This window comes from Dipodomys merriami, unplaced genomic scaffold (genome assembly GCF_024711535.1).
Source record: "Dipodomys merriami isolate MVZ:Mamm:240054 unplaced genomic scaffold, mDipMer1.0.p SCAF_891, whole genome shotgun sequence".
NCBI classification, from domain to species: domain Eukaryota; kingdom Metazoa; phylum Chordata; class Mammalia; order Rodentia; family Heteromyidae; genus Dipodomys; species Dipodomys merriami.
Genome location: NW_027206503.1, coordinates 288,725 through 309,995, shown reverse-complemented (window position 1 = coordinate 309,995; position 21,271 = coordinate 288,725). Strand labels below are relative to the sequence as shown.

The 21,271-nt window shown below is 36.2% G+C and overlaps 1 protein-coding gene across 1 annotated transcript in view; it reads left to right on the top strand.

Moving 5' to 3' along the window:
* Nucleotides 1–231: 231 nt before the first annotated feature.
* LOC138820514 (vomeronasal type-2 receptor 116-like) overlaps nt 232–21,271 on the top strand; it is a 28,482-nt gene continuing 7,442 nt past the window's right edge. The window contains exons 1-5 of the mRNA XM_070012191.1: nt 232–365; nt 6,545–6,691; nt 10,987–11,275; nt 12,431–13,237; nt 14,156–14,374. Of these exons, the coding sequence (XP_069868292.1) occupies nt 232–365; nt 6,545–6,691; nt 10,987–11,275; nt 12,431–13,237; nt 14,156–14,374 (1,596 nt within the window). The remainder of the gene's footprint in view (nt 366–6,544; nt 6,692–10,986; nt 11,276–12,430; nt 13,238–14,155; nt 14,375–21,271) is intronic.

The window sequence follows — 21,271 nt, the reverse complement described above, 5'->3', positions numbered from 1 at the left end:
CAAAACAGAGTTGATTCTTCAAAAAAAATTAACAAAATGGACAGACCCTTAGCAAATCTTATCAGAAAAAGAAGAGAACACACCCAAATAAACAAACTTAGAGATGAGAATGTAAAGATCACCACAGAAACAACCAAAATTGAGAACATTATAAGGGAATACTTCTCAAAGCTTTATGCTAATAAGTTTGAGAACCTGGCAAAAATGGAAGTTTTTCTAGCAAATATCGTCATGCCGAAACTAAAGCAAGTTGAATTAAATCAACTTAACATGCCCCTATCAAGCATTGAAATAGAAGCAGCAATAAGAGACCTCCCATCTAAGAAAAGTCGGGACCAGATGGATTTACAACAGAATTCTACAAGGCCTTCAAAGCAGAGCTGACACCAGTACCCCTACAACTCTTCAATGAAATTGAAAGAGGAAGTTGATTACCGCACTCATTCTATGAAGCCATCATGACCCTCATCCCAAAACCAGGCAAGGACTCATCAAAGAAAGAGAACTAGAGACCCATTTCTTTGATCTACATTGATGCAAAACTCCTCAACAAAATTTTAGCCAATCGACTTTAACAATTCCTCCAAAAAAACATACACCAAAATCAAACAAGTTTCATTTCAGGGATGCAAATCTGGTTCAATATATGCAAATCAATTAATATAATTCATCACATCAACAAGAGGAAGGATAAGAACCACATGTTTACCTCAATAGATGCAGAGAAAGCATTTGACAAGATCCAACACCACTTTATGATGAAGGCTCTGGAAAAACTATGAATCCAGTGAACCTTCGTCAATACAATCAAGGCTGCATATGACAAATCTAAAGCCAGCATTATACTTAATAGTTAAAAACTAAAGCCATTTCCTCTTAGCTCGCAAAAAAGGAAAGGATGTCCACTCTCTCCACTTCTGTTCAATTTAGTATTAGGATGCCTATGTACAGCAATAAGACGAGATGGAAACATAAAAGTGATCAAAATAGGGAAAGATGATATAAAACTCTCCCTCTTGGCAGATGACATGGTCTTGTTTTTAAGGAATCCCATGGACTCCAATCCCAAATTACTCATGCTGATTCAAAACTTTGGCAAAGTAGCAGGGTATAAAATTAACTCTGAAAAATCAATGGCTTTTCTATATGCCAACATTGAGAAAAGTGTGGCTGAAATCAGGAAAGCAACTACATTCATAATACCCAACAAAAAATAAAATAACTAGGAATGAACTTAATCAAAGAACTGAGGGATCTTTATGAGGAAAAAAAACTGAAATAGGAAATCAAAACGGAACTTAGAAAGTTGAAAAATCTCTGATGCTCTTGGATTGGAAGGATACACATCGTGAAAATGGCAATACTTCCCAAGGCTATCTACAAATTCAATGACATACCTATCAATATTCCAAGCTCGTTCTTCAAGAAAATAGAAGTCAATCCAAAAAGTCATATGGAACAATAAAAGACCCCAAATAGCAAAAATGATACTTAATAGAAAGAACAGTGTTGGAGGAATATCAGTATCAATTTTCAAACTCTACTACCAAGCCATAATAATAAAAACATCTCGGTACTGGCACAAGAACAGACCTCACAACAAAAGGAATAGAATTGAAAACCCAGAAATGAACCCACAGACCTATAGCCACCTAATTTTCGATAAAGGAGCTAAAAAATAGAATGGAAAAAACCAACCTCTTCAGTAAATGGTGCTGGCAAAATTGGTTAATCACTTTTAGAAAACTAAAGCTAGATCCTTATATATCACCCTGCACAAGAATCAACTCCAAATGGATCAAAGACCTTGGAGTCAAGGCAGTAACCCTGAAAACATTACAGATCAAAATAGGAGAAACGATAGATCTCCTTGACATAGGCTGAAATTTTTTAATAGAAATCCAGAAACACAACAAATCAAAGAAAGGTTAGACAAATAGGATTGCATAAAATTCCAGAGCTTCTGCATGGCAAAGGCATAGTTAGCAATATCAATAGAAAGCCCACAGATTGAGAGAAGATCATCACTAGCCATACAACAGACGAGGGTCTCATATCTGAAATATACCTGAACTCAAAAAACTACATCCCCCAACAACAAATCCTCAAAGAAACAACTGCCCAATAAATAAGTGGGCTAAAGACTTACAGAGAAACTTCTCTGAAGAGGAAATTAGAATGCCCAATAGACACATGAAGAAATGCTCTATTTCTCTAGACATAAAAGAAATGCAAATCAAAACAACATTGAGATTACACCCCACCCCAGTTAGAATGGCTATAATCAAAATCTCTAATCACAACAGATGCTGGAGGGGATGTGGATAGAAGGGAACTTTACTGCATTGTTGTTGAGAGTGAAAACTTGTTCAACTACTTTGGAAAGTAGTATGGAGTTTCCTCAAAAGACTCCACATAGAGCTCCTCTATAACCCAGAAATTACAGTTTGGGGCATCTACCCAAATGATCACCGACAAGGCAATACTAAAGCTATCAGCACAGTATGTTTATCACAGCATTATTTCCCATAGTTAAGATATGGGACCCACCCAGATGCCTCTCAGTAGATGAATGTATCAAGAAAATGTAGCATATATTTTATATATATATATATATATTGGAATTTTATGCTTCTATCAGAAATAATTACATTGCCCCATTTTATAGGAAATGGAAAGACTTGGAAAAAATTATATTAAGTGAAGTAAGCCAGGCCCAAAGAAACATAGGTTCCACGGTTTACCTTATTTGCAATATCTAGTACATATGTAGGACAAACAGTAAAGGCCAAAAGCTATGTACATATGACCATATATGATGATGTTAAGTGAAATGAACCCCAAGATAGGGACACAAATATGTTTTTTCTTTCTTACTATAGTTTCTAATGTATTTATAATGTGCCATGTAATTTTTTGTTGCTTTACATGTTCTCCCCTCATGGTATAACCCCTACTGTCACTGTATTTGTTTTCATTGCCCTGCATCTACTCTAATTCAGGGAGGAGAAGGGAAAAAACAAAATGCTTAGAAAAGGATACAAGTTGACCGATATAACAATGAGATGTACAAGACATTATGTTGAAAATGAACTTTACAACTTCGGCAAGGGGGTGTGGTAGTTGTTGAGGTGGGACGGATGTAATGGTAGGGGGAAAACAAAGGAGGAGGCAAGTATTTAGTGATGATAAACTCTAGGGAGGAAGCCAGAGACAAAATGTTGTTAGTAGCTGTATTCTTTTCTGAAAGGATGACCTTTCTCTGTCATGAGAATGACTTGTCACAGAGTTAAACTTTAAGCTGCAGCCTCGTCCAGAGCTGAAAACAATACCCACCATTCTATGTCTTCTTCTTCCTGTAGAAAAAGACCCAATCCTCAGGGTTCTAGGGCACATCACAACACTTATGGCCTCTAGTGCTTGCCCATGTCCAACACACATACACACACATACACACACACACACACACACACACACACACACACACACACACACACACACACACACACACACACACACACACACACATCAACATGCTGAAGAAAATTATCCTCCCTTGAAACCAAAGCATTCTTACTTTCTGAGTTGGTCCTATGATATGAAGTTCAAACTGGAGTTGAGAATTTCATTCTGTCTAGATGAGTCTTTGAGGACTTCACACCTACTGAACTCTTCAGGATTTCTAGTGTTAAAGAGAGTTCTCTATTTCCTGAAGCCCAGCAGAGCGTGGGTTTCCTGATCATCTTAAGAAACTACACTCAGTTTCTAGAAATAATGCTTTTATGCTGTAGGTGCTCCATACATATGGACAACCAACCCCAGATATGTCTGTGTGACTAGAGTCTTCTCAGTCTGATCTCTGCTATCCTTGCTCTGTATATATCTAGGTTAGGAAATTTCTTCCAGATAGAATCTGGTGTCTTCTTCATAAAAATGTCTTCTTTGTTTCTTGCCTCAGATAACTGAAACTATATGAAGAGAATGTTATACTTATAAGGAAAGAGAGGCACAGAAAAGTTTCCACAGCTGTGGACAGCACACTTCAAAGGACCAGCCTAAGCTAGCACCACCACTGTTTATGGACACGTGGTTCTGACATCAGCCAAAAAGGATGCTTCTCTGAGCACATACTTCACAAGCCTATTCCTTATGTTCTTCCTGCAGGTAAAGAGTCCCATGGTATTAGAATTGGCACTCACCTTTTGAACAGATAGTTCAGTATATGCTGGGTGTTTGCTAACTTATGGTAGGTGTACAGAAAGGGTGGGCTGTGAAGTCAAGTTCTACAACACCTTGTAATAGACTTAACCCTGTCCAGGTTAAAGTGACAATGTGATGTACTGTGATATCCTAATGGCATTAGGGAAGACAAACTATACATACAATAATTCTAGGGGCATAGAGATACTCTATCTCCTCAAATAGCAGGTAAAATCTTTGTTGTACTATTCATTTTGAGCAGAAATGCCCTATTTTTGCCATTAGTGTATGTGGAACATCTGCAATTATAATTCAATTCAATATCCCCTTAATTCTTACAAACACTTAATGGATACATACTTCATCTTAGAAGATTATTCTTTTACTGTTATGGTAAAAGTGACATACAGATGGCTTACTGTTAAGTAAGTCAATTAATGAATACATTTCTTTTTGAACAGCATCAACCCTACCCTTTCTTCCTCCATTTTTATCATCCCAATCTTGCTCACGAGTTGTAGTTCATTTTCAAAATCGTGTCTAGTGATTATCTCTGCTGCATTTTGTCCTACAATTTTTATGCTCCCCCTTTACACTCCCCAAAAGGGTTAAACTGACATACAAGACAAAATGTACAGAAAATAAAAACAAGACAAAGAAAACATAAACAAAATATCGAAACCTTCATTTCCAAGTCTTTGAGTTCATATCTATAAATATCATTTTATATGCTCATATGCAATCACTTATTGGGATTCATGACCCTCTTTAGAATATCCTCCTTGGGTCTCACAGTGTGAATGATTGGAGTCCAGTATAATTTATCATGTGTTTTTGTGTATTTTTTTGTCTTTTTCCATCCAGTGTATTTTTGGCTTTTATCATCCAGCGTGTTTACTTTTAACTTATATGAATATTCTAGTTAGAAAAAAGGAGGGAAACCATGCAACCTATGTCTCTGTGGGTATGGCTTACTTTACTTAATATAATTTTTTCCACATTTTTCCATTTCCTTCTGAGTGGCACAGTATTATTCTGTCTTATGGAAGCATATAATTCCATTGTGTCCGTTTTTGATGCATTTGTCTTTTGTGGGACTTTACTCAGAGTCCTGGAAGCAATTGCTGTCTGCAGAGAGAGAGAGAGAGAGAGAGAGAGAGAGAGAGAGAGAGAGAGAGAGAGAGAGAGAGAGAGAGAGAGAGAGAGAGAGAGAGAGAGAGAGAGAGAGAGAGAGAGAGAGAGAGAGAGAGAGAGAGAGAGAGAGAGAGAGAGAGAGAGAGAGAGAGAGAGAGAGAGCGAGAGAGAGAGCGCCAGGCAGCCATGCCCCTGGGTGTATAGACCCCACATGTGTACACACAAGGCCAGCCCATGTGCTGATTAAATGCTTCTTTTCACAGAGGTTCTTTAGGCACACACTTGCGGCCATCTTCCCTGGACACCGTGTCCAAGTACCAAGGATGCCCTATATTGTGAATGATCATTGTTTTTCAGCACCCTGATATTTATGAGCTAAAACTTGAGATAAAGTACTACAATATGGACAAAAATGGAAAATTTCGTTTAGGTAGTAACTTCCTGATTAAAACTCCAAATAGCTCAGTAAACAAGAACAAGAAATACCAACTGGGATTATATCAAACTAAAAACTTTTAGCACAACAAAGTAAACAATCAATAGATCAGGAACATTGTTGCTTCCTTAGGCAATGGTAAATGGATGCATTTGTAGAGACCTCTGTATATTGAATCTGGACTGTAACCTGCTTGAATCAACCAGCAATGTTCTGTAGCTGTTTTGGATAATAGGTGTGTGAATTTACCATCTGGGTATGATGCAATAATATCTTTCATTGACATCTCACTGGCATAATTTTTTTTGGCCATTTCACCATGCACCTGAAATGGCATATTCTGATGCAATCCGGTTGCGTCATCCCAAATAACTTTGATGCAAATAGTTCCTTCACACAGATATTAGAGCAAATACATCAAAGACAACTTCATCCCTGGGGCATCACTATCTGCTGTCCTGGAGGAAATCACATTACTTAGGATGAAGAAGGAGAATCTGCAAACATGTTTTCAATTCATGTTTTTCTCTGCATTCAGGGCCACAGATGCAGAGCCCCAGGGAAGTTTTACCCATTATTCCTGAGGATTCACAGAGGCTTTAATGAAAGATGCGCTACAGTGTACCTCTCTGTCAATAAAAAGACACATAGACACCAATAAAAAGATTTATGAATATATATACCTGACAGCCAGAATTTCACCTAGGCAGGTGCGTCAAAAATGAGCCTTTTGATGTTCACAATTGTTCTTCTCCAGCTTCCCCTCCTTATCAGGTCCTGTGCTGGCACTGGCTGCTTTTCTACTATGAAGCAACGAGCACACATGGATGGAGATGAAATGATTGCTGGGTTTTTCCCTCTCTACACTTTGGGAACAGATCGCACTCAAAGTGATGATTCTGGAGATGGACAGAACAAGCCGTAAGTAACTCATCATTGTATTTCCATTTACAAATTTGTTCTCAGGATGGGCAATGGTAACTCCAAGTGCACACATAAATGCTCTGTGTCTTCTCTACCCTGACATCCCATCCTTTTGCTAGAGAAACACCTCAGTTTCATTATTTTATCTCGCATGTACTTTTGAGCGGTTTTCTGCCTACAAGTAAGAGAGAAATCTAGTTTCCATCCAAGTATATTCTTCTTTCTATGATGGTAAGCTCTTCGTGATATTTACTTCAGTTTTATCTACCTTTTGATTTGTAGAACGTCCTCTTTGCTTGATTGATTATTGCTTCTGTGTTTTCATACTCTATTTCCTTTTCTTTTTGAATTTAATTTTAATATAAAGATGATTATAGAGAGGTTATAGCTATGTAAGTCAGGTAAAGAATACATTTCTTTTTGAACAATGTTATGCCTCCACATGTTTCCTCCCACTTCTTGATCGCCTGACTCCTCTTCTGCTCCAAGATGTAAAATTCATTTCCAAAGCAGTGTCTAGTAAGTATTACTGTTAAATTGGCATACCTTTTGTCTCACTGTTTCTACTTGATTATTTCATTCCTTTTACTAACTTGTGGAAGTTTTTACCATTTCCTAAATTTTCTATAGCCATAGTTTTTTTTTATTTTCTTTTATCTTCATTATTTTATTTTCAATTTTTAAAAATTACATTGTAAAGAATATATACAAAGGGGTTAAATAATTAAGCTAGTGAGTATATTTCTTTTTGAACAGTGTCACTCCCTCCCTCATTCTCCTTCAGTTTCTTCTATCCCAACTACTCTCCCTGACAAGGGGTATAGTTTATGCCATATTGTCTAATGTGTATCATTGCTTAATTGTTTCACCTTTTGTCCCACCCTTTCTGTTTTCCATTCTCTTCCACAAATTAAATAAGCTTATATGCAAAACTTTAGAGGAATAACAAACAGGACAAGAGGGGATTATACCAAAGAAAAAGCGAAAGGAAAAATGGAAAAAGAGGAAAAAGAAGAACAGAAAACAGTACAATAAAAAAATCAATTTGTTTCTAGTTCCTTCAGATGCAGTGCAGGTGCTTCAGCTAATTATCTGTTCTCTTGATTTATAGGAAAGGTTATGTTTTCCTTTTATTCCCCTTTTTCTATAACAATATGGTTTTCATTTTATTTATTTCATTTTATTTTCATTTACTTTCATTTATTTATGGTTTTCATTATATTTATTTCTTGAAATTTGCCTTGAAAACAATTCACTTTATCATCCATTAATCATTTAATTAAATTGAATAATCTTAATTATTATTTTACTACTTAATTTTGGTTAATGGATAATTCATGTAATTTTCATGTTATATGCTTATTTTCCTTTTTAATTTCTATCCTTACTATATGTGTTTGTATATATGCTCAATAAACTTTCAACATTTTAAAAATCTGGATGGCTTTGTGTCCCATCCCATGATTGTTTGCTTGGAGAGAAGTTTTACTCAGAAGTTGAATGAGGTGTTCAGCTGGTGTATGTGAGGATCTTCTGATCAAGTTTGAAATTTAGATCTGCTGCCTCCCTGTTGATTTTGTCAGAATGATCCATCCATAAAATCTTCAGCTATTATTATATTGAGGACTATCAAAGTCTGCTTAACATAGTTTAGTGATTGTATAGTATGTAAATACACATTTTGAATTGCTATTTCATCTTGTAAACTTGATATCTTCATCATTACATTACAAAATGTCACTTCATTGCTTTGATTAAAGTCTATTGGATATGTTATACACACTCCTAGTTTCTTTTGTATTTCAATTGTATTTACTGACCTTTCTTATACTCACTGAGGGCCACTGATGGTGAAGTGAGTTTCTTGGCATCAACGTTTCCTTTGGCCTTGGGTTTTTATTCATTCAGCCATTTTAGCTCTTACTGGTAGAATTTCATGCATTTACCTATGCAGTCATTGTTGACAGGTCACAGTTCCTTATTGCTATTATGTAATTTGTTCTCCATGTTAATTGAAGCTTCTTCGACTTTTTCTCTCCTTCAGTGGTTATGAAGGAAGTTCAATAGTAGTGTCTTTTGATTACTGGATTATGTGCTTTCATTTGCTGTTATATATTTTCTGGTAATTACTGGGCTGAAAATAGATGACAAGAAGCTATTTTGGAATAACAACTCTCTGGGATGAGGAGGATGAAATAAAAAGAGAAAATAAACATACAAGCAATAGAGGGCTATGATCAAAGTCCATAAATGAATGTTCAGAAATGTCATAATGAAATCTTTTAATTTACTTTTAAATTAAATCTTTCATTTAATATAGTAAGATGAAATGTTAAAGACAAACAGGAACTGCAACTGCATTATATTCCTCTTATCATTTGTAATATTGGATATCCAATTTTAGATTCTACAGTAATTACAAGATGTAATTATATTAACAATTTTTCCCTCTGCATAAAAATTGTGTGTGTGATTTTGCTAGCACATTTACAATGTTAGAGTATTTTCAACTAGTTTTATAGCCACTTTCACTAGCAGGTTTTACACATTCTTGAATACTTTTATTACTCATCTATGGTTCAATCTTTTGCACAAAATGCTTTTCTGTTAACTATGTAAAAATAACTATTTATTTTTGTATACAGTGGTTCCATAAACATTTAACATTTCCCATTTAAAAACTTCTTCAAACAGCTGTCTACCCATTCTGATTTTCTCACAAAGTGGTCATATTACATGTGCATTAAATTTGGATGACAAATAGAATACTTTTGTTGTTTTTTTTTTGTGGAACAGGTGTGTGGGAGTATATTCTTTTAATTGTACTTGTCTGGGAATATCTTTACCCTTTTATCCTTCACTTCTAATGGATGTCTTTGCTGGCAACAGTAATCTTAGTACCCAATTTATCCATTTTTGTCCCTAATCTTTTAAAGATTGTCTGCCGTGCTCTCCAGGATTCTATGGATTCTAATGAGGAGTCAGCCATTAGGAAAACAGAGGAATACCTATGTGTTATGAGTTCCATTTATAGCTTCTGTACACGAGTATGTGTTGTGGTCAAATATTTGATTAAGCTTTCATCTCTAGCTATCTCATATTTCTATCATTGTCTACATTAGGAAAGTTAAATTCTGCCATTGCTTCTTAGAACAAGCATTTTAACTTTTGTCATTCTCAACCATTTACTAAATCCTCAATACACTAATATTTGCTTTTTCAAAATAGTGTTGTCAGCTTTTGACCAATCATTTCCCACATGTCTTCATTCTTACTTTCAGGTTCCTCCTATATATGCATATGTTCAATTAGACTTTATTCAAGCTTACTATTTGTTTCTGTTTAGAAGACATCATTAACATGATAGGCTTCCAAATTGAAATTTCAAGTATGTGTATACCATGAGTTAAACAAGTTAAGCCTCACATTTTTATTTCTTCCTAGCCTCCATTATTTCCTTTTTAAACAATATGTATTGATTCAATATTATTTCTTTAGAATGTGTGTGTACACATACTCACACCATTGCACAGACATAACAGAGAGAGAGCAAAGTGTTGATTCTCTTTATTCCTCTGTAGTCTTTCTAGAATCTCAACCTAACAATATTGGGAAGGCAATAGAGATTACTGCATTTTACAATGGTGGCCTTGAATCTTTGGATTTCAATGTAAAGTTTACAATTCTTTCATTACTCTTCATGTTGGAGATTTCTTTCTCCATTATGATGTGCTTGCAGTTAGATTCATCCCCTTGGTTTTATTACATAAATAAGAATAAAATTCCTTCACCTGGTATTTGAGCTGTCTTCTGGCTGATATTGCAGGAAGAGCTGTTCAATATTTCAGGTCTGTTAGTTAGAGAAACTTAATATAGAATCTTCCTTAAATAACTATTGAAGATGTATTACTTAGCCCAGCCTGCCTTATAACCACATAAGATAAACTGGGTGACCGAAAACACAAGATTTTTCACACAGTGGAGCTAGTTACTCGAAGATAAAAAGCAAGAGAATATTTGGTGTCTCATGAAAGACTATTCCATGTTTAATGGACAACATTAGTGTTTGCTGTGGTGCATGTGATTATGGGGAATAAGCAAGCTCTCTCTTAAGTTTCTTAATCTTATGCATGACAAATTCCCTTCATGTCCTTAATCCCATAGAGAAGCATAAAAGACTATATTTGCATTCCATCATAGTTGGGATAATGCTTTAACATATTCATTGGCACAGAAGCAAGTACTTAGTCCATCAAATTGATAAGTTTTAAATTTCTATGCTCATTATGCAGGTTTATCTTCAACACCTACCAGTTTGTTTTGGCCTTGGCTTTTGCTATTGAAGAGATCGATGAAAATCCTCATATTTTACATAACTTGACGCTAGGATTTAATATCTGTAATGCTCATATGGAAACTTGGAAAACATTTAAAAATCCCTTCACGAGCCTCTTTGGGAAGGACAACCTTCCAAACTACTCTTGTGTGAGAGTGAGCAAGTCTATAGCAGTACTGACAGGACCATCAGGATTATTATCTTCCCAGATTGGTATATTGCTGAACCTGTACAGGTTTCCCCAGGTGAGAGTGGGAGGAGTGAAGGGATATAAAAAAGTATCTAATTTGGTGCCATTTCATCTGTTAGAAGATAATTATAGGAAGATACTGGATTTATGAGCCTATCAAATTTTGTGATATCAAGAGTAAGTATTCAAAGTAATAGAGATCCACACTACCATTTTTAGTAAAGGGACTGGAAAAGTTAGAGCCACAAAGAGATTGTTTGGACTTTTAAGCATTGTCAATAATTTTCTTAAAAAATCAGGAAATGGAAAAATGACTTTAAAGTATAGCAATATGTTGAGCTGTGTCCTGATGGCTAACTGCAAACCAAGCTACTAAGGAGAAATCTCTAATTAACCAACAAAAAGCAGGAAGTAATGTGTGGTTTGAGTGATAGAGAGGTAGCTTTGAGGGAGAAAGCCAAGGAAGTACACGAGGCCTTGAGTTCATGCTCCTACAATAGTACACACACACACACACTCTCTCTCACTCACACACACACACACATGTGTGCACATGCACGTAAGATATTATGTTGAATGATATAACTCAGACTCACAAAGGGAAAGGGACATGTGTTCTCTCATATGTGAAAGTTAAATCTAAAATATGAACATGTAATATAAAATAAATATAGGACACACACATATCCATTTACAAATAGATTTGATTAATCTGTAAACTATGGTACACATAGAGGTGGAATCCCATGGTATAACATTTCTGATCAACAAAGAGATATAAAAAACTAGCACTAGAACATTGAAGCATAACTTGTCTGTGGAGAGTTGTTAGAGGGATGTGCAAAGGGGCAGAGAAATATGGAGTAGATGTTGGGAAAATACAACATATCACATATATGTATGTATATGTCTATATATAGATATTTAGATATATATACATATTCAGATGTGTGTGTGTGAAAATGGACCAAGGAAAGTCAAGGAATGGGTAGAGTTGCTATAGATTGAATGAGTTGATGGAAATAGTGACAAAGATCAAGGAGCTTTGTAGGAACAAATTGAAATGTACAACTATTAAAAACAATTTTTTAAACTAAGAAAAATCTACCTTCCACCTACTTCAAATGGTTATTTAATACATATCATAAGTAAGATCATAATGGATAGAAATCTTCTCATTCATGAAACATTCAATTTTCATTCCGTTTAGCTTACATTTGGGCCTTTTGATCATGCTCTGAGTGACCATAAAAACTTTCTTGCTCTGTATCAGATGGCCTCAAAGGACACATCGATAGCCATTGCCCTGATCTCCTTACTCCTTCATTTCAGCTGGAACTGGGTTGGACTATTGACCTCACAAGATGAGAATGGCTTGTGGATTCTTCCTGAATTAAAAGAAGAGATGGACAAGAATAGAATTTGTGTAGACTTTGAGCTAGCAATCCCAACCTCTGGCTTGGCATATGTTTTTAAAGTCATGGCACTTTATAAACAGATTAATAAATCTTCAGCAAACGTCCTCATCATACATGGTGATAATGAAGCCTTACTAGATATCGTAAGATGTATTGAGCAATTTTTAGTAAAAGGAAAAGTTTGTATCATGAACTCACAGCTAGAGTTCACCATGAGGAGGAAATATTTTGTATTAGGTTCATTACATGTACCTCTCATTTTTTCACACCATCATCCAGATATTTTGGGATTCACAGATTTTGTCAAGGCAGTTAACCCTTTCAAATATCCAGAAGACTTTTTCCTAGCAAGGCTATGGTTTCTGTCTTTTAATTGTTCAGATTCAGAGTCAGACTGTGTAATGTGGGAGAACTGTCCTCACGAAGCCTCCTTGGATTTGTTGCCTGGACACATTTTTGACACGACTATGTCTGGAGACAGTTACCATATATACAATGCTGTGTATGCTGTGGCCCAGGCTCTCCATGAGCTGCTTCTTCATCAAACAGAAGCACAAACAGTGGGAAAGAGGGAAGGGGCAGTGACTTCCCCTGCACAGGTAAGGCCTTCTGTGTTAGATCACATACCCCATAGGCAATGTCACTTCCTAGATAGTTTTCATGCCATATAAAATTTAAGCATTTTTGGTATGTTTTCCAAATCCAACAAATAATGTTTGTTTAAATGTCTGTGAAGTACTCTGGACGTATTTTAGTGCTCTTCAGGAAAAGCAGGCCATAACAAGGTTCAAGTGAGTTCCATGTTTCATAAATTCTTTTAATTACAAATAGCCTCAAATATTCATAGGAGATAGTTTTCCGTATTTTTTATTGTCAAGATGATATACAGAGCGGTTACAGTTACACAAGTAAGATAGTAAGTACATTTCTTGTCAAACTTGTTACCCCTTCATTCGTTTTTCTCTTACTTTCCCTCCCTCTCCCCCTAAAATTGTACAGATCATTTCCAAAATATTGTCTTGTATATATTGCTGTTGCTTTGACCCCTCCCATATAGCAGATGTTTTGAAAACTATAAATGCACCTTGAGTTTCCCTATGAGTTTCTTATCTAATAGCAAAAGAATGACCTGCTGAATAGAATTATCCACATTTTGGATAAGGGACCTAGTTTTATTCTACTTTAAATATTAAAATTTTACCAAGTTCAGATTAGCAACATGCATAAAATTAGTGGTTGTGGGAAACACTGGCTAGACTACTGAGAGTCATCTTATTTGTGACTCTCTAGACTTGGTTTCTTTTGAAAAGATTGCATCTACCCCTTTGCTGAGTGACCAAGATTTGGCAAAATTATTTTTATTCCTCCATAGATTCTCTTCTGGAATGCTTCATTAGGTGGTTCTACTATTCTTTCATTCTACATCAAAATTTAAAGGCAATCAGGAACTTTTTTTCTTCAGGTTTTCTTTCGTAACTCAGGATGTACTTCACCATAAGATGATGTATGTCTTTTAGCTGCACTCTTTTCTGAAGAACATCCAGTTTCACAATACTGCTGGAGATCAAGTGACTTTGGATGAGAAAAGGAAATTGGAAGCAGACTATGACATTGTAAACATATGGAATTTCCCAGAAGGTCTTGAACTTGAGGTGAAAGTAGGAAAGTTTTCTCCATATGCTCATCAACTGTCTTTATCTGAAGATATGGTACACTGGGCCATAGGAACAATAGAGGTGGGTTGGGTTTAATTGCAATGATTTTAAGGACATATAAGTAAGAAAATTTCAGCCTTAAAATGTATATCTGGTTGGATAACATATAAGAAAATTTCAGCCTTAAAATGTATATCTGGTTGGATGCCAGCAACCTATTCCTGTAATACTAGCTAATTAGGAGACTAAGATAAAAATATTGTGGTTTGAAGGCAGTCCAAGCAGGATCTTCTCTGAGAGGCTTATTTTCATTTAACCACCATAAAAGCAGGGCTGGACACTAGTGACTCATGCCTGTAATCCTATCTACTCAGGAGAAAAATATCCTCAGGACTAAGATTACATATCTGTTGAAAGTCCAACTGGGCAGAAAAGTCTTTGAGACTCTTTTCTCAATTGACCATCAAAAACCTCAGATGGAACCTCAGGTCAAGTGGTAGAGTGCTTACCTTCAGGAGAAAAAAGCCCAAGGAAAATGAACATGTACTTATATCAAACCCTGGGACTAGGACAAAAAAAATAGACATTCACAGTCTCTACATGGTGATTTAGAATAGTGTCATAAAATACATATTTCTTTTTTCATTTTTTATTTTTTATTTTATTTTATTTTTTTGTGAACATAGTGTACAGAGTGGTAACAATTACATGGGCAGGATTATGTGTACATTTATTATCAAGCATTGCAGCCTCCTCCTTTGTTTACACTTCACATCCCTTCCCAGCCTCCCCCACTCCCCCACCCAATCCGTCCCCCCTCCCCCTTCCCGCACCAACGTTGTAAAGCTCGTTTTCGACATGACAACTTGTACATCTCATTGTTGCAACAGGTCCACCTGTATCCTTAAACGACTTGTTTTTACCCATGTCCTCCACAAGTTACACTGACATCAACTATAGTGAAAGCAGGGGTTATACTGTGGGAAAGGGACATACAAAGCAAAGAAAAGATAATCTTATAAATGCGTTAGAAATGCATGAAAGAAAAAAAAACATTAAAGTACATATCTAAGGGTTCATTTTCCTAACATCACATTATCTGATCTTTTCCACTTGACTCATACATATACAAGATTTTGCAATAAGGGAAACCATGGGACCTATGTTTCTTTGGGCCTGGCTTACTTCACTTAATATAATTTTTTCCAAGTTTTTCAATTTCCTAACAAATGGGGCAATGTCATTCTTTCTGATGGAGGCATAGAATTCCATTGTGTATATATACCACATTTTCTTGATCCATTCATCTACTGAGGGGCATCTGGGTTGGTTCCAGATCTTAGCTATGGTAAATAATGCTGCAATAAACATAGTTGTGCTGGTAGATTTAGTGTGGCCTTGTTTGTAAACATTTGGGTAAATGCCCAAAAGTGGGATTGCTGGGTTATAGGGGAGCTCTATGTGAGGTCTTTTGAGGAACCTCCATACTGCTTTCCAAAGTGGTTGAACAAGATTAAATTCCCACCAACAATGAAGTAAGGTTCCCTTCTGTCCACATCTCCACCAGCATCAGTTGTAGTTAGAGTTCTTGATTTTTGCCATTCTAACTGGAGTGAGGTGGTATCTCCATTTTGTTTTGATTTGCATTTCTTTTATGGCTAGGGACGTTGAGCATTTCTTCATGTGTCTATTGGCCATCCTTCTTTCTTCTTCAGAGAAGCTTCTCTTTAAGTCATTACCCACTTATTAATTGGGTAGTTGTTTCTTTGAGGATTTGTTGTTGGGGTTTTAATTTTTTGATTTCTAAGTATATTATAGATATGAGACCCTTGTCTGTTGTATGGTTAGTAAAGATCTTCTCCCAATCCATGGGCTTTCTATTAATCTTGCTAGCTATCTCCTTTGCCATGCATAAGCTCTGCAACTTCATGCAATCCCATTTGTCCAACCTTTCTTTGATTGGTTGTGTTTCCGCGTCTCTATTCAGAAAATTTCAGTTTGGGCCTAGGAGACGTAGGGTTTCTCCTATTCCATCCTGTGATGTTTTCAGAGTGTCTGCTTTGACTTCGTGGTCTTTGATCCATTTGGAGTTGATTCTGGTGCAGGGTGATATATAAGGATCTAGCTTTAGTTTTCTACAAGTAGTGAACCAATTTTGCCAGCACCATTTACTGAAGAAGCTGTCTTTCTTCCACTGTTTTTCTAGCTCACTTATCAAATATTAGATGGCTATAGGTCTGTAGGTTCATTTCTGTGTTTTCAATTCTATTCCATTGGTCCTGAGGTCTGTTCTTGTGCCAGTACCAAGCTGTTTTGATTACTATGGCTTTATAGTAGACTTTGAAATTTGGTATTGATATTCCTCCAGCAGTGTTCTTTCCATGGAAGAGCGTTTTTGCTATTCAGGGTTTTTATTGTTCCATATGAATTTTTGGATTGGCTCTTCTATTTCCTTGAAGAATGAGGTTGGAATTTTGATAGGTATCGCTTTGAATTTGTAGTTACCCTTGGGAAGTATTGCCATTTTCATGATGTTAATCTTTCCAATCCAGGAGCATGGGAGGTTTTGCCATTTTATAAGTTCTGCTTTGATTTCCTTTTTGAAGATTTCAAAGTTTTCATCATAGAGGTCCTTCACTTCTTCGGTTAAGTTAATTACTAGATATTTTATTTTTTGTGGGGCTATTACAAATGGGGTTGCTTTCCTAATTTCAGCCCCACTTTTCTCATTGTTGGCATACAGAAAAGCCATTGATTTTGGTGGGTTAATTTTAAACCCTGCTACTTTGACAAAGTTTTGAAGCAGCTTGAGTAATTTGGGAGTGGAATCTCTGGGATTCTTTAAATACAAGATCAGGTTATATGCAAAGAGGGAGTGTTTTATTTCTTCTTTCCCTATATGGATCAACATTATGTCTGCATCTTGTCTTATTGCTGAACCTAGGCAATTTGATACTAGATTGAAGAGAAGTGGAGAGAGTGGACATCCTTGTTTTGTTCCTGAGTTAAGAGGAAATGGCTTTAGTTTTTCACCATTAAGTATAATGCTGGCTGTAGATTTGTCATATACAGCCTTTATTGTATTGAGGAATATTTCTTGGATTCCTAATTTTTCCAAAACCTTCATCATAAAGGGGTGTTGGATCTTGTCGAATGCTTTTTCTGCATCTGTTGAGATAACCATGCGGTTCTTTTTCTTGCCCCTGTTGATGTGATGAATAATATTAATTGATTTGCATATATTGAACCAGCTTTGCATCCCTGAAATGAATCCTGTTTGATCGTGGTGTATAATTTTTTGGAAGAATTGTTGAAGTTGATTGGCCAAAATTTGTTGAGAAGTTTTACATCAATTTTCATCAAAGAAATGGGTCTATAGTTCTCTTTCTTTGATGTGTCCTTGCCTGGTTTTGGAATGAGGCTTATGATGGCTTCATAGAATGTGTTACGTACTGAACTCTCTCTTTCAATTTCATTGAAGAATTGGAGGAGTATTGTTGTTAACTCTGCTTTGAAGGCCATGTAAAATTCCGCTGTAACACCATCTGGTCCTGGAGTTTTCTTAGCTGGCAGGGCTCTTATTGCTGTTTCTATTTCAATGCTTGATATGGGCCTGTTAAGATGGTTAAACTCATCTTGGTTTAGTTTTGGCTTGACAATATTTGCTAGGAAAAGTTCCATTTCTGTTAAGTTCTCAAATTTATTAGCATAAAGTTTTGAGAACTATTCCCTTTTAGTGTTCTGAATCTTTGTTGTTTCTGTGGTGATGTTTCCATTCTCATCTCTGAGTTTATTAATTTGGGTGTGTTCTCATCTTTTTCTGAAAAGACTTGCTAAGGGTCTGTCAATTTTGTTAAGTTTGTCGAAGAACCAACTCTTTGTTTTGTTGATTGTTTCTATAATTTTTGGATTCTGATTCATTTAATTCTGATTTACTTTTAATTATTTCTTTCTGTGTACTGGATTGGGGTTTATCTTGCTACTCTTTTTCAAGGAGGTTTAGATGTGTCATTAAATTGTTGGTTGTAGATCTCTCCAATTTGTTGATGTAGGAGCTCAGAGCTATAAACTTGCCTCTGAGTGCTGCTTTTGCTGTGTCCCAGAGGAGCTCGTAATTTGTGTGTTCATTTTTGTTGAATAGCATGAACATTAGAATTTCCTTTCTAATCCCTTCCATGACCCACTCGTGATTCAACAGTGTGTTGTTCAGCCTCCATGTGATACCGGATTTTTTTGGTGGCATTTGGTGTTGAGTTCTAATTTTATTCCCTTTTGGTCAGATAGAATGCAAGGTATAACTTCAATGTTTCTGAATTTAGACAAGTTTGCTTTGTGGCCTAAAATGTCTTCTATTTTAGAAAATGTTCCTTGTGCTGCTGAGAAAAATGTGTATTCTGATGCTGCTGGGTGAAATGTTTGGTAATTGTCTGTTAAATCTTGTTGATCTATGCAGCTGTTTAGATCTGGAGTTTCTCTGTTGACTTTTTGCCGAGTTGAACTATCTAGTGTGGAGATTGGTGTGTTAAAATCTCCAACAATTAATGTCTTTGGATCTATATGGGATTTGAGGGAAAGTAGTGTTTCTTGGATAAATTTGGGTGTTCCATTGTTTGGCGAATAGATATTTAGAATTGTAATATCCTCCTGAAGGAGATATCCCTTAATTAGTATGTAGCCACCGTCTTTATCTCTTCTCACAAATTTTAATTTGAAGTCTATTTTATCTGATATTAGGATTGCAACTCCCGCCTGTTTTATGGGGGCCGTTTGCTTGGTAGATTTTATTCCAGCCTTTAACATTGAAAATGTGTTTTTTTTACGGGCAAGATGTGACTCCTGAAGGCAGCAGATAGAAGGGTCTTGTTTTTTAATCCAACTAGACAGTCTGTGTCGCTTAATTGGAGAGTTAAGTCCGTTAACATTAAGATATAAGACTGAGAGGTATTTGGGATTCTTGCCATGTTATCAACCTTCTTGTGGGCTGCAAAAACTGTGTTCTTCCTATGGTTTTTGGAATCTCAGTTTGGATGCAGTTTCTTGGACTTTATTGTGGTCTTGTTGGTTTTCTATGTGTGGGGCATCTTTAACAATCTTTTGTAGGGCTGGTTTGGTGGAGATGTATTGTTTCATTTTTATTTGCTATGGAAGATTTTTATTTGGCCTTCAGTTATGAAGGAGAGTTTAGCTGGTTACAGAATTCTTGGTTGATAGTTGTTTGTTTTTTTGTGCATGGCATACATCATTCCAGGCTCTTCTTGTTTTGATTGTCCCTGCTGAGAAATCTGAGGTGATTCTAATTGGTTTCCCTTTATAGGTGATTAATCTTTTCTCCTTGACAGCTTTAAGGATCTTTTCCTTGGTTTGATTTGGTCGTGTGTGGATTATAATGTGGCAGTGGTATGTCCTATTCTGGTCTGTTCTATTTGGGGTTCTAAAAGTTTCTTGTATCTGAATAGGCCTATCTTTTTGCATGTTTGGGAAGTTCTCTGCTAGGATCCTGTTCAATAAATTTCCTAGGCCATTAACTTCTGTTTCTAGCTGCTCCTCTACACCCATTATCCTTAGATTAGGCCTTCTGAAGATGTCTTCCAAGGGTTGGACAGAACTATCATATTTCTTGGACTTGTCTTGGATGGTTGTATGTTCTTTCTCTATAATATCTAGACTGTCTTCAATTCCTGAGATTCGATCTTCTGCAATTCGATCTTCTGCAATATCCTGGCTATTATGAACAGTGCTGCAATAAACGTGGAGGTGCATGTGTCCTTGTATAGTGGTTCCTGTTGTTCAGGATAGATGCCTAGAAGTGGTATGACTCAGTCATAAGGGATGTCAATATTCAGCTTTCTAAAGACCCTCTAGACTGCTTTCCAAAGTGGTTGTATAAGTGTACATTCCCACCAGCAGTGTAATAGGGTTCCTCTTTCTCCACATCCCCTCCAGCATTTGTCGTTGGCTGCCTTCATGATGTGGGACATTCTGACTGGGGTAAAGTGGCATCTCAGTGTTGTCTTTATTTGCATTTTCTTCACATCCAGCGATGGTAAACATTTCCTCATGTGTTTCTTTGCCATTTTTATCTCTTCATCTGAGAAGTCTCTCTTTAGTTCCCTTTCCCATTTAGTAATTGTTTTGGAAGGGATTTGTTTCTTGAGTTCCCTGTATGTACTGGATATAAACCCCTTCCCTGATATATTGCTGGTAAATATTTTTTTTCCCAATTAGATGGTTGCTTTTCTGGCTTGGTTGTTATAGATTTAGCTGTGCAGAAGCTTTTTATACTAAGGTAGTCCCATTTGTCGAGACACTTTCCAATTTGTTGTGACCCTGGGACTCTGTTCAGGAATTTCCTTCCTGTGCCTATAAGTTCAAGTTCTCTCCTACTCTGTCCTGCAATAGTTTCAGAGATGCTGGTTTAATGTTAAGGTCTTTATTCTGTCTTGAGTTGATATTAGTGCATGATTATAGCCTGGGGTCCACTTTTAGTCTTCTCCATGTGGCCACCCAGTTTTCCCAGCATCAATGGTTGAAGAGACTGTGTTTCTTCCATTGTATGTCTTTGGCCTCTTTGTCAAGTATCAGCTGACTGGAGGCCTGTGGTTTTATTTTTGGATCTTCTATTCTATTCCATTGGTCTTCGGGTCTGTTTTCATGCCAGTACCATGCTGTCTTTGTTTTTATGTTTCTATAATAGAGCTTGAAGTTTGGCATGGATATCTCTTCCATGTTATCTTTATTCCCTAGAATTGTTTTGGCTATTCTAGGTCTTTTGTTGTTCCACATTGATTTTTGGACTATTTTCTATATTTTAGAGATATATGTCATTGGGATTTTAATAGGAATTGCATTGAATTTGTATATTAATTTTGGCAGTATTGCCATTTTCACTATATTAAGTCTGCCTATCCAAGAGCATGGGAGGTCTTTCCATTTCCTAGTGTCTTCTGTAATTTCTTTCTTTAACTGTTTATAGTTTTC